Source organism: Phyllostomus discolor, chromosome 11, assembly GCF_004126475.2.
Source record: "Phyllostomus discolor isolate MPI-MPIP mPhyDis1 chromosome 11, mPhyDis1.pri.v3, whole genome shotgun sequence".
Taxonomy (NCBI): domain Eukaryota; kingdom Metazoa; phylum Chordata; class Mammalia; order Chiroptera; family Phyllostomidae; genus Phyllostomus; species Phyllostomus discolor.
Window position 1 is genome coordinate 6,882,053 of NC_040913.2, and position 14,445 is coordinate 6,896,497.

The following is a 14,445-nucleotide window of genomic DNA, read 5'->3' on the forward strand; positions in this document are numbered from 1 at the left end:
TGTGAAGACGGAGAGAGAGAGCTTCCCATTAATCCCAGGGGCAATCTGCCTTCCATCCCTACCTTAGGAGCAAATCAGTGGAAAAGGAAACATTAATATTTTGTCAGCCTAATCTCTACCAACTAACAAGTGACTCAGGGTCCGGCAGAAGTGAGGCCTGTTTGAGTGTGGTTGGCAGGGTCAAAATGTGGGTGTAATAATTTATAGTTTTCATTTGAACATTTCACCTAGCATGCCCTACCGTGTGCTTGAGTGTGATATTGTTGTGTTCCAGAATTACATGCTTATGATTTTATAATAAAAAGGGGGCATTATTTGTGCCAGACCCTGTATGTCCTTGGCCCCTTTAACTCACCTTTATGTATAGCTCAAAAGCACAATTGCCTAAAAAATCACCAGTCTCTGAGCTCACTGATAGGTCGGTGATGTGGAAAGGGCCAGACTCACCCACTGCCGGATGGCTCTGGGTCACTGCCAACTTGGTGCTGTCACAGTTGTGCCATCCATTGGGACAGAGACATACGTTCCTGGGCAAGAGCGGCTGGATTCTTGCGTGCTTGGCGGGAAGCTTTTATCCCGCGTGGAAACCACGAAGGAGCACAGAGAGCTTGCACTTTGCAGTCCGCCAGACCTAGCGCACGATTCACGAGAAACTACTTATTGTCCGTGGGCTTCCCTTTACTCATCTATGAAATTGGGACTAATAAAATATAACTGGTGGTGAAGAGATTTAAGGTAGGACACGGGCCTCCCGCAGTTCCTGGCAAAAGGGACTTCCCTCGCATGACAGATGACACCAAGGGTAGGGAGAGACGTCCCTAAGCAACCTTCCCAGATCTCTCCCTGATGGAGGCACCAGGCCCCGCTCCACACAGGCAGGCTCTCCATGGATGCCGGTGGGTTGATGGACTCTCAACCCCGGAGAGAGTGTTCTGGAGGCTGAGATGAGGCTCAGACAAAGCTGGCTTTAACATCAAACACGTGGGATATCAATGAAATAGGCTTTTCAATCTGATTTAGGAGTTGCACTCATTTTGCCTTCGGCTCCTTGAGGGGGTTGATCAGATCAATCTGCTGTGAAACTTCTCTTACTCACTCTGATCCTCCTCCTGCAGGGGAGGCAAGGGCCGTCTATTTCCTCTCCCATTTGTCTCCCCTTATCATTAAAAAAAAAACCACTCTGTATTATTGTAGTGGTGACTGGAAAAAAGGTGAAAATAAGAAACACTCGGCGATGCGGGGCATTTTTTTTTTTTGGATCGGTTTCATACACTCTTACCAGGGGTGTCCAAACTTTTGGTGTCTCTGGGCCACACCGGAAGATGAAGAGTTGCCTTGGGCCACACGTTAAAGATACAAACACTAATGAAAAAGAAATCTCATATCATTTTAAGTAAATTTACGATTTTGTGTTGGTCCCCATTCATAGCTATCCTGGGCTGCGTGCAGCCCACGGGCCACAGGTTGGACACCCTTGTGAGTGTAGCCAGATTCGCCAGCCGTAGCCACAGTCTAGCAACAGGTGGAGTCCATGGAGGGAGGGAGGAAAAGGTTATCAGGCTAGGCATATTCAAGACTTTTGGAGACAGAGTCTTTTTAAACTCCTGGGATAACCATCCCCTTGTGTTCCATATCTCCTGGCCTAAATCAAAATTACTATTTATTTAGGGACTTTTCGTGTGCCTCCTCGCGAAGCTCCCATCTTCAGACCCAATTCCTTTGAAATGTCTCTCCCTCTGTGACAGCAGAATTCAAGCCCGGCAGTACCCTATCAAAGAAGATGACAGCTCCAAAAACGAAAAACTCTGAAATGCTCTTTAAAAAAAGAATAAAACGAAGTTCTGTAGCCAGTTTGGAAATGGTAGACATGTGTTCATCTTCCCGCTCGCTTCCCCCTCAGCATTCATCCCTTACATCGCAAATAAAACCTGGTAACTTGTGGTCTCCTTAGGCATTAGTAGTTAATAAGCACGTTTTCCCCCAAACGCCCCTACCAACGGGGCCACAGGCACCCCTGTCTCGCCATTCCCTAAAAAGAAAGGGGGAAGGAAACATGGTTCAGGGCTAGGACGCAGGGCTTTGTGCGATGTGAGTCTCTAGTGATGGTCAAGAGTGGAAAAATCTCGCTTTGAAAGACTGCAACAAAACACACTCCTCTTCTTATGATTGAAACCACATTCGAACAGAGTTCAGAGATGACAGCCAACAGCAAAGTGAGGGCTGGCCGAAAACCTCATCAAAGGGTTGAGAGGGGCGTCTTGTTCCCTCGCTCTTGAAACAGGCCAGTATTTCCATTACAGAGACAGTATGAAACACACCAGTTTCGGCAGAACATCCAAGCCACCATTCGGCTTTTCATGTCTGCCTCTGCGGCTGCCAGTCGCCCGGACTACACAACCTGTGCCACTGCGGGGGAGATGGCAAGGACCGTTGCCTCGTTGGCACCTCCCTCCTCGACCTTCCAGCGCAATCCACACTGGATGCATTCTTGCCCCACTTAATACCCCAGACTGGAAAATGTCAGGAGGAAAAGAATAAGCCTCGTCATCTCCTTCTGGGTAATATGAAGACAAAGAGGAAGCATGGGATGTGTCCAGCTCAAGCTGCCCACGGCCAGCTGCCTTCAGAATGGCCCAGCAGCAGTCTCCAAGGCAATGCCACCTAGGAAGGTCAGTGCACCTGATCAGCCTCCCGCCGCGGAGGGAGGAGAGCGCAGGGGGTCACCATCTCACCACCTGGCTGTTGTAGTCCTCGGTGACGGCGCCCTCCGTGTTGCCGTCCTCTTTGGGCCACCGGCGGCCCCTGGACTCGCGCTGCAGCCGGCGCTCCTCCCTCCTCTTCTGCCGCTCGCGCTGGTGCGCCAGCTGCTTGGTGCGGTGGTAGCGCTGCTGGAAGAGATCTTTCGCGAACTCGTAAAGCTGCACGTCCAGGAAGTTCAGCTCCTCGATGCGCTGGCGCGCCCCCTCGTTGATCTCCACGTTGGAGGCCCGCGTGATGTTGAACTGCGTGAAGGGGGAGATGAACTTGAGGTTGAATGTCCTCTCGAAGAGAAACTGTGTCTTCCGCTGGAATTCCGTGAGCCCGAAGAAGGCCATGTTCTTCAGGTTGTTCTTGGCGCTCTGCAGCAGGATGGCGTTCCTCTCGCTCTCGTTCATGAAAGTCAAGTTGTAGCAGCCCACCAGGCTGAGGTCGGCCAGCATGCGCACCTGGCGGTTGTTGGCCAGGTTGTAGGTGCAGTCCATGAACTCCCGCAAGCTCACCCCAGACCAGTCGTCCCCGGGGTAGCAGGTAGGGAGCTCATCAGGGGTGGGGCTTCTCCCGTCACACATGTGGAGGGAGGTTTTCCACGTAGCCCCTCTCTGGACGTGCTTCCACTCGCTCAGGTATCGGGACACGGGATCGCGCAACATGGTGATGTAATAGAAATTCCTGGAAGAAAGGAAAGGAAGAGTGTGAGTCATTCATGGACCACTGTGACTCAGGGGCGCTAAACCTTTGTCGTGTTTATGTCAGCACTGAGCCGTGGCCTCTTCTGCCCAATGTTCACACGAGAGTGTTCGGCTGGATGTGCACTGATCAGGTGAATGTTCCCATATGTGCCTATTTCCATAAACACCTGTGTGAACCAGTTTTCAACGTTGAGCTTGCTGGGCTTTTCCTCCCTGCTCCGGTGTGGGGAGGGAGGAGGCGGGACTAGATCATGCATGCATTCAGCAGTTATCCTCTGACAAATTGCTACCAGCAATTACAATACCTTACATTGAGAAAACAAGCACATCACGATATTTGAAAGTCATCACCAATCTAATATTTTATTGGATTCTTACAACAAACTTCTGTAGTAGACGCGAGACTATTTGACAGGGAAACGTGCAAGGAGGTTGTGGGATTGGAAAGGGCAAAGCTGGAAGCCACAGCTCTCATTCTTCTGTTTACACTCCTGTGCTGCATTACAAGGGAGGCGGGGTAGGGGGAGGATGTGTTGTGGGTGGGGACCAATGTTTACTGAGCAACTATTATATGCTAGGAACTCTGCCAGGTACTTTATGGATACTGGCACAGGTGCTCCTCAACAGAACTTTGTAAAGAAGAGATTTATTTTAAAAACGACTGAGAATACAGAGATTGAGAACGGTGAAAAATATAGCCCAAGATCCTAGAGAAAGCTCGTACTTGACCTGCAATAGAATCTAGGCTTTCTTTGATTTCAAAGCCCCTGAGCATTTCTGTGTACAAGACTGATATTTTAAAAATAAAAATGCAATAGGTATGCAGTGGATGCTATTAGTTGTCAGGTGCTGTGGTTATCATAATTACAGGTCTTATCTCACCTCATGGCATCTCATGGAATTTTGCAAAGAAACAGCTTTTATAAATGATTAGCTCCAAAATGATCAGGTGAAGATCAAGGTACCTCTGGCTCAAATGGGCAAGAAGAGAGTTAGAGAAGTCAGCGAGCACAGGCATAGCAGTAGGCATGAAAGGAAAGCAAATGTGATTCAAAATGAGGAAAATCCCTCCCATCATTTGAGCAGCTGCCAATGGAAAGCGCCACACACCCCACCACGCATCATCAGGAACAACACCCAGAGTCTCCTAGGCAGACAAATGCCCTGAAATATTCTGAAAAAAAAAAAAACACACACACACCACATACACAAAAAACCCCACCAAGCTTCCCTTGACCAATCTAAACTGCTTTTTAAGAAAAGAGATACCTATTAAAAGCAATAACAAATATACAGATATTAAGGGTACAATGTTTTAAATGCTATTTTTTAAAGAATTGATGAACTACAATATTTAAAACTATGCACTTACTGTATTCGGTTATTTTGAATGTCTTGCCAAATAGTTTTGAAATGTGCTAAGGAAACTTCAAAATCTCGAGTAACACTGATTTCCCTTTAAATCCAGAGGAGCAATTTACTGAGGCTGCCCGGACAGGCCAGCCTGAGCCCTCGCTTTGGCCAGTTACCATGTTACATTACTCTGTTGTCTTTCCCCGTGACAGAATGACAGTTCCATCAGTGGAAGGAAATGTCCCGAAAGGTCAGTAGGGAAATCAGAAAATGACCAACATAGCTTCTGGGCTCCACAAAGAAATATTGGCGATAAAGTTTTGCTCAGAGACGTTATTATGGTTGAATATTATGACATGTCACTATTAATCCTGCTTTTGTCCTATGTTGGGACTTGCTCCCTCTCTAATTCTACAAGCAGAGGCTGGCTTTTAATTCATAAAACAATTTCATTGCAAATGTAGAGACAAAGTAATGACTACGATGTAACTCAGGAGGGGGTGAGAGGCAGCAAACAGAAGCACTTAAGTCAGAGAGACCTTTGCATTGGGTCAAATAAAACCACACACAGAAGACTTATTATTTCTCTGGTAATTGGGCAAAACAGAAAACACACCAAAAAAGGATTTAAATACTGAAGATGATGGTAATCTATTGATGTCTCACCCTCCTAGTTGATATGTCTTATATTTGGGCACATTCCAGAGGTTTGAAAGAGTGGAGTTGTCTGCAGGGTTTCAGGACTGGGGCTCACGATGGTTTGTGACCAGGTTTAACTGGAACCTGCTCCTGGGATCTGAGAAGCTTTGTCTCCCTTGAGAAAACTGGCCATAGAGTTCCTGATGCCCTCATTTCACTGCAAACCGACGTACTCTCAAGGCTGATTAAAGCTGATACAAGCTTAAAATGGTCTTGGTTTCAAATTTAACTTTATTCAGTTCAACATTATATTTAACAGTGACTGACTAGAGAGTAGGGCCACATTTACATGAGTAATAAGTCCCAAATGTCTGTAAGTTCTACTAGCCTAATAGGTAAGAGGCCCATTTGTAACTAAAATTGACTCTGACATCAAGACATAAAAATGTACATGTGGAACATTTGTATGCATGAAGTTCAAAGTTGTCCCATCTCATAGGTCTGGAACGGAATGACTAATAGCATTTAGGCTTTGCCTTATCAGATATGTTCTCATATCTGTTTTGTGTGTTTCAATCCTACAAAGCAATCAAAATGGAAAAACAGAATAATAATAAAAATAAGATAATAGGGTGGAAGAACAATCAACCGTTGAAGAAAAATTCCCACAAAATTCGATTCATTAAATCATATTTGTCATTTCTATTTCCTTCTCCTTTCAGTTGCTTTTCTACTTTCAGACAGAAAACTGCAAAAATCGTTGATGAAGTAACATCTACCATTCGTCCACACACCCAGCCTTTATTGTGCACAAACTTGGCTCCAGCACCAGGAAATCTCCTTCCCACCCAAAAGCAACACAAACTCCTTTTCTTCTGCTCCCACAGCCTCCACCTCAGTTTCTCAGGAAAACACTGAACGGGTTCAGGACTACGGACACCCGCGAGTCTCCTTGCTCAGGCCTCACTCGTTCAACAGCACGATGGGAAGGGGAGGACGCATGCGCGGCTCCCGAGCAAAGCCTGGTATGGCTACAGCACAGAGGACTCCGTGGACTCGCGTTCCAACCTCCTGAGCTTGGACTGAGCACCGTCTGTTCATAGATACATCCTTGCAGTTAACCCAAACTCCCCCCAAGTTTTGGAAGTACAAATAAATAAACTCTTATGTTCCCCCTTCCTCTATCCATTCACTCATGTGCTAGCTTTCCAAACGTTAATTGAGCGCCTCCCCCCACTCTCCACCTGCATTCCCCCAGCTCCATATTTGCCAGGCATTGGGGCTAGGCATCAGGGACCCAGAGATGATGAAGACATTGTCCTCAGAGAGATCTCAGGGACCCAATGGTTTTGGTAAAGTAAAAGAAATTCTAACCACCAGCGTAAGGCGATGATGTTCTGCCAATCTCCCTGGACCGGAACTATCCCTAAGACAGGCAAGTCTGTGTCCGTGACAGCAGCCTGACAGCTGGTTTCCCATTTGCCACCTACTCCGTTGAGAGCTCGGGTGAATTTCTGTGCGAATGTCTGTGACACAATTGCAGCTCTTCGGCATTGTCACTCTTGTGGCCTCAGGATACTGATGGCAAACACTCACGTACTGGGGAAGGGTAGGGCACCGGTGCCTTGGTTACTTCAATAACCATTTTAACCAATAATCACCATAGGAACCAGCACGGCTTCCTAAATTCCGAGGACACAGAAGGCGCTCTTCTCCGTGGCTGCTTTAGAAATCGCTGTAGCATCTTGCAGTGCTGCAAGGTCATCATGTTTAAAGACTCTAAATGCCGCACAAGGCCCTCACCGCCTTCCCCCAGGCTTTGCCTCTCCCTCTGCTCATCTGCATCCTAATTATCTTCCCGAGCCCAGTGCCAGCATCTCCTCCGTCTTCCCTGACGTTTCCAGCCCCTACGAGGCACTGCGCCACTCACCGCACTTTTGACCTGCGTGGCAAAGCCTTGGCCACATCTGCCCTTCAAGGTCCTTTTCGGTAACTGGACCATGGGCCTGTGTCCCCCAGTATCTCACACTAAGTCCTGCTCGCAGCAAATGCTCAATACATGATGCTTTATCAAAGAAATGATAATCATATGAAAGTAATATATTTTAGTGACAAAGGTTAATATTGCCTTGGATAAATATCACTTTTTTCCTCTCCCCAAAACTAACCTGATATTATTTCTGAATGCCTAAAATGTGTGGACAGAATAAAAAGATATCTAATCTTCTAATACATCCATCATTTGCTGATGATGGTTGATACACAAAGATAGTCAATATGGACTTTGGGTAAAAAATTGAATATTTAAAACAATAGGTAACTAGTAACAAAGAGGTGGATTCTTTAAAAGTGTTAAATTTACTAGTTTTCTTCCCCACTGCTTCAAGAACTGGTGTTTCTCTGAGCAGTTTATCGTATAAGTGCTCAGTTCTTGAATCCTCAGGTCATTTAATTAAGACATGCTCATGGAAGGTTTGTTTCGTGTGAGGAGCCTCTCTAGCATATGTGAAGAACATAAAAAGTACAATAAAATGCCCTCGAGTCTTGTGGGTAGCAGGGTGGTAGATGAGAAAACGGCACGGGTTAGCAGGTTACGGAAGACGGGAGGGCCACGGGAGGGCCACAGGACGCCGCAGCACCTGCAGGAAGCAGAGCGGCCTCCTTAGAGCAGGAAGTTCGTGTTTGCATTTCCCACCCAACGTTTGTGCAATACATGGATGCGTGGAAGGAGGGCATAAACTAGAACAGGATGCTGAGGCCACATTGTCATGGGTTCTGAGAACAACTGGGAACTGCTAAAAGAGAAAGTGTGTTGATTTAGAAAGACTCATTTAGCAACAGTATTTAGGGTGGACCAAAGTAGGCCAAGAGAGAGGTGCGGCGGCCACGGTGAGAGCCCAACAGGGAGGAACCCGGGGATGTGGGTGTGGATAAGAAAGTCTCCCTGGAGATTAGAAAGACAGACACTCATCTGTCATTGTTCCCTAGCCCTTCCTCTTTTTCAGTCTCCTCCAAGCTTCCTTTCCCTCCTCAGTATTTTCTTCTTTCCTGCCATCGAATCCTTCCCTTTCAGTTCTGCAGTGGACAAGGGGCGGGTCTAATGTGCTCATCGAAATGGTGGAATAAGAGGTATAAGATGTTGCAATCATTCAGCCTGTGGTGATTTAAAAAAAAAAAAATCACTTTTCTTTTTTTCATCGCTGAATAATATTCCATTGTATAGCCATCACATCTTCCTTATTCATTCATCTATTGATGGACACCCAGCTGCTTCCATATCTTGTCTATTGCAAATAATGCTGCAATGGGCATAGGGGTGTATATATCTTTTTCAAATGGGTGTTTTCACTTTCTTTAGATAAACACCCAGAAGCGAAATTGCCGAGTCACATGGCATTCTATTTTGGATTTTTTGAGGAACCCGAGTCCTGTTTTCCACAGTGGCTGCGTTACTTTGCAATCCCACCAGTAACAGTGTATGAACATCCCCTTTCCCCCACGTCCTCGCCGATACTTGTTATTTGAAATCTTATCATTTTCGACAACATGAACGGGCCTAGAGTGTATTCTGCTCAGTGAGATAACTCAGGCAGAGAAAGACAAGTGCTTATGATTTTACTTATATGTGGAATCTAAAAAACAAAACAAGCAAAACAAAACAAAAACTCATATATAGAGAGGAAAAGCTGATGGTTGCCAGAGTGGGGCAGGGGGAGGGGGTGGTAGGAGAGATGAAGGGGAAGCGGAGGTTCAAACTTCCAGTTATAACATAAGTAAGTCATGGGGAAGTGATGTGCAGCACAGGAAATACGGTCGATAATATCGTAACTTTGTGCAGTGACAGATGGTTACCAGCCGTGTTGCGTGATCACATCATAAGGTGTATAAATGCGGAATTACTATGCTGCATGGCTAAAACTAATAGAATAGTATATGCCAACTATACTTTCATAAAAAATATTCATGTTTATGAGGCTATGACTTGCCTAGGTAATGAGAACACATCTGAAAGAAGCCACAGAATGCTAGGTTCACAGGGGAGGTTTAATAAATATACAGGGGTGGGCAAGAGCAGGTTAATAGCAATAATAAGTGACACAATAATTAATAAATAAATAATACAAGAAAGATCGATGGTTCGTGTGCTCACAACTGTACACCTACTGCTACCCACCCCTGGGTTCCCACCACCACTAGCTTCACCCTCGTAAAATCAAGCAACAGAGTGGCTGTCTCCACAGTCCACACCTCGGTGTGTCCACAAAAAGCAGCTCATGTAGAAACTCCGGAAGCCGGTCCTCTGTTATGTCCTCAGCAGGAAGGATTTCTGCCCCCAAAACCCCTGCCTCTCATGTTTTAACTTCTTTAAAAAAGGATTAAAATGTTTTGAATTATAGCCGAGAAATGTTATATGTTATGACGTGTTCACCACAGTCACTCTGGTGGCCGTCTGTCATTAGTCATAGTTACCACACTATTGTTAACTGCATTCCCTAAGCTCTACTTTATACCCCCTTGACAGTGTTTATAACTGCCAATTTGTACTTCTTAATACCGTTTGCCCCTGTCTCCCCAACCCCCCGCCCCCGTCTGGCAACCATCCACTTGTTCCCTGTAGTTATGTGTTCGTGTCATTCCTTTTTATGGCCGAGTGATATTCCATTGCATGTACCTACGCTCATGATTTACCTTCAAACCAGTGACCAGGGAGTGTCTTAGCCCTTGAACAGGCTTTGGGCCTTACTCCCCTTTCATCGCCCAGAGCCTACGCTACATGACCTTGTACACCATGGGGTACAAGACATTCGGTGTTTGTGGAATGAATCAATACAAGCACTTTATTCGCCACTGCTTCAGGAATTCGGATGATGATGTGCCCAGGAAATTGAACTTGTGGGTGCCTTACTCCATGGCAGTGGCCCAGGCTGAGCATTTCTCTTAGCCCAGACCTTATACAACGTATGGGAAATAATCCATGTCTCCTCCTTCACTTGCTCCCCGGCCACCAGACTTTGAAAGGAGTTTTCCCTGTGTAATCATGTTTCGCCAGAGCTCAGAGTCGCACAAAGACTGTTGTGAGAGGTTGTAAATTGGACCTGGGGGCACCGAAGGGAGACCCCTGGTCCCACCACGGAGCATGCACAGATAGCCGTGCCTCTTCAACCGGTTTGGAAAGGAGGGGTCGTTTCTAAAAAGTGAAACTTAGCCCCCCCTGCCCCTGCTGGACTGGGTGCTGCAGTCACCTTCCAAATGCTCACAATGGAATTAATGTCTTGCCTCCCTGTGGAGCCAGTACTACCCACTAAGGCCTGCCCATTCTTTGTCCGCTCAGCGAAGTATTATCCGCACTGTACTGCACCCGGCAAGGGGGCTGTGCCAGTTAGAGCTTAGCGATCCCCCAGCCCTTTGACACAGTGACAGACAGCCTTTTGTTCAAGCCTTGAAAACAAATGAAGGAATTTAAAAATGGTGTTTGAAGCAAATGGAAAATCAGGAACTATGATTGTTAAGTATCGTAATAAAGGACTTTGGGGAGGTGACAGTGATGTGTCAGAGCAACGGAGCAATCGGTCCCAAAGCTGTCCCGCACTGTGGTTAGAAACTGGAGACCTCCTACCTCCCACCGCAGCCAGGCACCGCCCCCACCCCCCACCAAGCTGCCCTTACCTCCTCCCTCACAGTGACTGACAAAGCAGCCGTACCCTTCAGGCTAAGGCATTTGTCTTTTTCTTAGGACCCAGAAATCCGGACTCTTTTCAATGGGTAACAAGAGAAGAGAGGAGCGCCCACAGCGCTTCCCTGCACTGGGCAGAGGCTCTGCATCCCTTTCCTTACCTGTGTGCTGGTAACTTGAAAGGGAGACCTCTTTGGATGTAGCTGGTCTGGCTTTTGGATTTTTCTTAATCATCAATTTCCCCTCCCTTCCCCCATTTAGAAATGCAATGCAGCCCTGGCTGGCATAGCTCAGTGGATTGAGCGCGGGCTGTGAACCAAAGTGTCGCAGGTTCAATTCCCAGTCAGGGCACATGCCTGGGTTGCAGGCCATGACCCCCATCAACCACACATTGATGTCTCTCTCTCTCTCTCTCTCTTTCTCCCTTCCTTCCCTCTCTCTAAAAAAATAAATAAATAAAATCTTTAAAAGATGTGTTTAAAAAAAGCCTTTAAAAAAAAGAAATGCAATACGTTGTCATTATGGAAAATACGAGCAAAGCAGAACAGGAGAAAAAGAAGGAAATAAAATCACCTACATCACTTCACTCAGGTATAGCCACTGTTAAATACACACACACGCGCGCGCACACACACACACACACACACACACACACACATATTTCTTTCTTTTACCCATTGGAGATCATAAGGTGCATGATATTTTAACCTGCATATTAAACTAAAAAAAAAAACAGGGTGAACATTTTTTCCATTTTATTTAAGAATCTTTGGTAAAAGCATACTATTCTAATTATGGATGTACCATAACTTGTATGGCCGACCTCCCAGGTTTGGATGGCGGGGCTGATTCTGTTTGTAGGGCTACACGAGAAACAATAATCGGATGCAGAGCCTGAGCCAGGCTATTTGTGTGGAGAATAAACAGCGAGCAGTAGAGTTTCCAAGTCAAGAGAATGGCCCCCATTTCATTTCCGAAATGCCAAAATATAAGCGACCAGAGTCCACATAGGAGAGAGGACAGGGCCGTTGCAGGATGCCTGACAGCATCAAGCACCAGGGGACGGGCCACTGGGGAGCCAAGGGAGAGCTGTCCACAGGCTCCTGGCTCCGCCCCCTCTCGGCCGGGCAGGGACGGCGCCCCGCCCAGGACTCGAGCCTGTGATGGGCGTTCCTGGGCAGCGAGCATGGGGTTTGTGACCTGATGGTCAGATAGCACAGTGGATTGAGCGCGGGCTGGGAACCACAGTGTCCCAGGTTCGATTCCCAGCCAGGGTACATTCCTGGGTTGCAGGCCATAACCCCCAGCAACTGCACATTGATGTTTCTCTCTCTTTCTCTCTCTCCCTTCCCTCCCTAAAAAAAATAAAATAAATAAATAAAATATTTTTTTAAAAAAAAGATCTGTTTCTCTGACACGGAATGATCAGCTGGAATAGCAAATTAGTGACTAAACATCTGTGGAATGAAATCCCGCTCAGCAGCTCTGCAGGTCTATCAAAGTTGACATCCGCAGCAGGAAGACGCAGGCCCCTTGCCCGATTACACCCAGCGAGGGTCCTCACACCGACAGCCTCTTGGGCGGCGGCGGGGTCCCTGCAGCGTCCAGGTGTCCGCTAACTCGAATTAAGGGAAGTCGCACGTGCCACTCAACCCACCAAACAAAAGCATGAACAAAGAGACTTCTGGAGAACACGGGTCATTTCTCAGTGATGCTCGGTCCACCCTCCATTCCCCAGAGGAAGACTTAGTATTTATCAGTGAGATAAAAAATTAAATCCCGACAGTTCGCCCCTTCACAGGGCTGTGAAACCCACAAAGTCTCAGACGCACCAAAACCCATGAGTTTCGGGCGGTTGTCACATTTGCTTTCTCTTTTCCCCCAGTGGCTGCGGCAAGCATACATTTCAGGGAATGCATGTTCCAGGGGCTTGTTTTTGCTATCTTGCTGAGTACAGCTCCTCCCAGAGCAGTTTCAAACGTGCCAGCGAGGGTCCTGCTCTCATGCATTATTCAGCGGCTCCCGTGATTATCTGGTTCAGAGGCGCCCTGCTTGGCGCGGCCTCGCTGGGATTTGGGCGCAAGGACGACGCCAGGCGCTCGGCTCCGCGGCACTGTGGTTTATGCATGTGCGCATCCAGCTGAAGCCTGGAGCCGCCCCAGAGGGAGATAAGGCCCAATTCGGCCTCGCTGGCAGCTCTAATCCCAGCCCGGCAAAGCGGAACACGAGATAGCACACTCAGATTGTGTTGTATCAGGCCGTTCCCGCGCAGCTGGGCTCTCTCTTGAGCTAGTTTCCCAGGCGCCGCTGCGGGGAGGGGGGGGGAGGGTGAGAACGTCCCAGGGAAGAGGCGAGAGGCGTCTCCATTGAATTGTTTCTGCGCTGGCCAATTGGGAAAGGAATAGAAGAAAATCAGGATATTGAAGAGCAAGGCACGTGCTTTGATATTTAGGTTTCTCTGTGCCAGCTTTGATACAGATTTTCCTAAAACATTATAAACACTGAAAAAAGAAACCAACCCCACCTCTGTCCAGAGTTTTCCATTGTCTTCCATAAAGGATTATTCTGTGTTAGGATCTCCCTACGATTCTGCTCTCAGGACTGAGCGATCATGTTTGCGTATTTAACAAAATACCTAAGTCCCCAGTGGACTCCGTCTCTTGGCGGTTCCTGAAGAAAGAGCGCCTCAGAGGTCATCCCGCCCCCTGCCCGTGATGAGGAAGGCACAAGCTCACTTAAAATATGGAGCATCCGCAGGGAAACACACATGGACAGCAAGAGGAATAACAGCAACGGCCAGTGCATTTGTTGCTGGAACGCCGTGTCCACCTGCAGCTCTGAGTGCTGGCTGGCTCTGACCACTCCAATCATCTGCACATCCCTCTGAGTGGGCAGGCTGTTTGTTAGATGACGTCTGTAGCTCCACGGAGGATGCCAGTTTGGACAGCGCCTTCCGCCCCCTTGGAAGTGTCCACTGCGGAGGTGCGGTCTGGGACGATGCTGGCCTGGCCCAGGCGTTCTTGAACTCAAAGCTCAGAAGCAGAAGCGAGTGCGTCTGGGAAAGTGGTTGGTGTTTCCCTGAGGGCAGGCAGCAGGGGATGAGAGTGAGCAGTGCTCTGGGGGGTCAGGGGACGCAGGGCACCTGGCCCCTGCCAACCTCAGGGGAGTACAGGTGCAGATGGTCCTCTAGAGACTCACAGTGTAGGGAGAGTCCTAAAAGCAATTTTCCTGAGCACAGCACACCCGCAACCCTGCCTAAGGAATGGACACACTTGACGAGAGGGTGGGAGAGGCCACGGGGAATTAGTGCAGCTCTGCTTCTTTTCAACC

At 47.6% G+C, this 14,445-nt stretch overlaps 1 protein-coding gene across 1 annotated transcript in view; it reads right to left on the minus strand.

Moving 5' to 3' along the window:
- Positions 1-291: 291 nt before the first annotated feature.
- The window catches only part of HS6ST3 (heparan sulfate 6-O-sulfotransferase 3), a 607,648-nt gene continuing 593,494 nt past the window's right edge, over positions 292-14,445 (minus strand). The window contains exon 2 of the mRNA XM_028526754.2: positions 292-3,429. Coding sequence (XP_028382555.1) covers positions 2,721-3,429 — 709 coding nt within the window. The 3' untranslated portion in view covers positions 292-2,720. The remainder of the gene's footprint in view (positions 3,430-14,445) is intronic.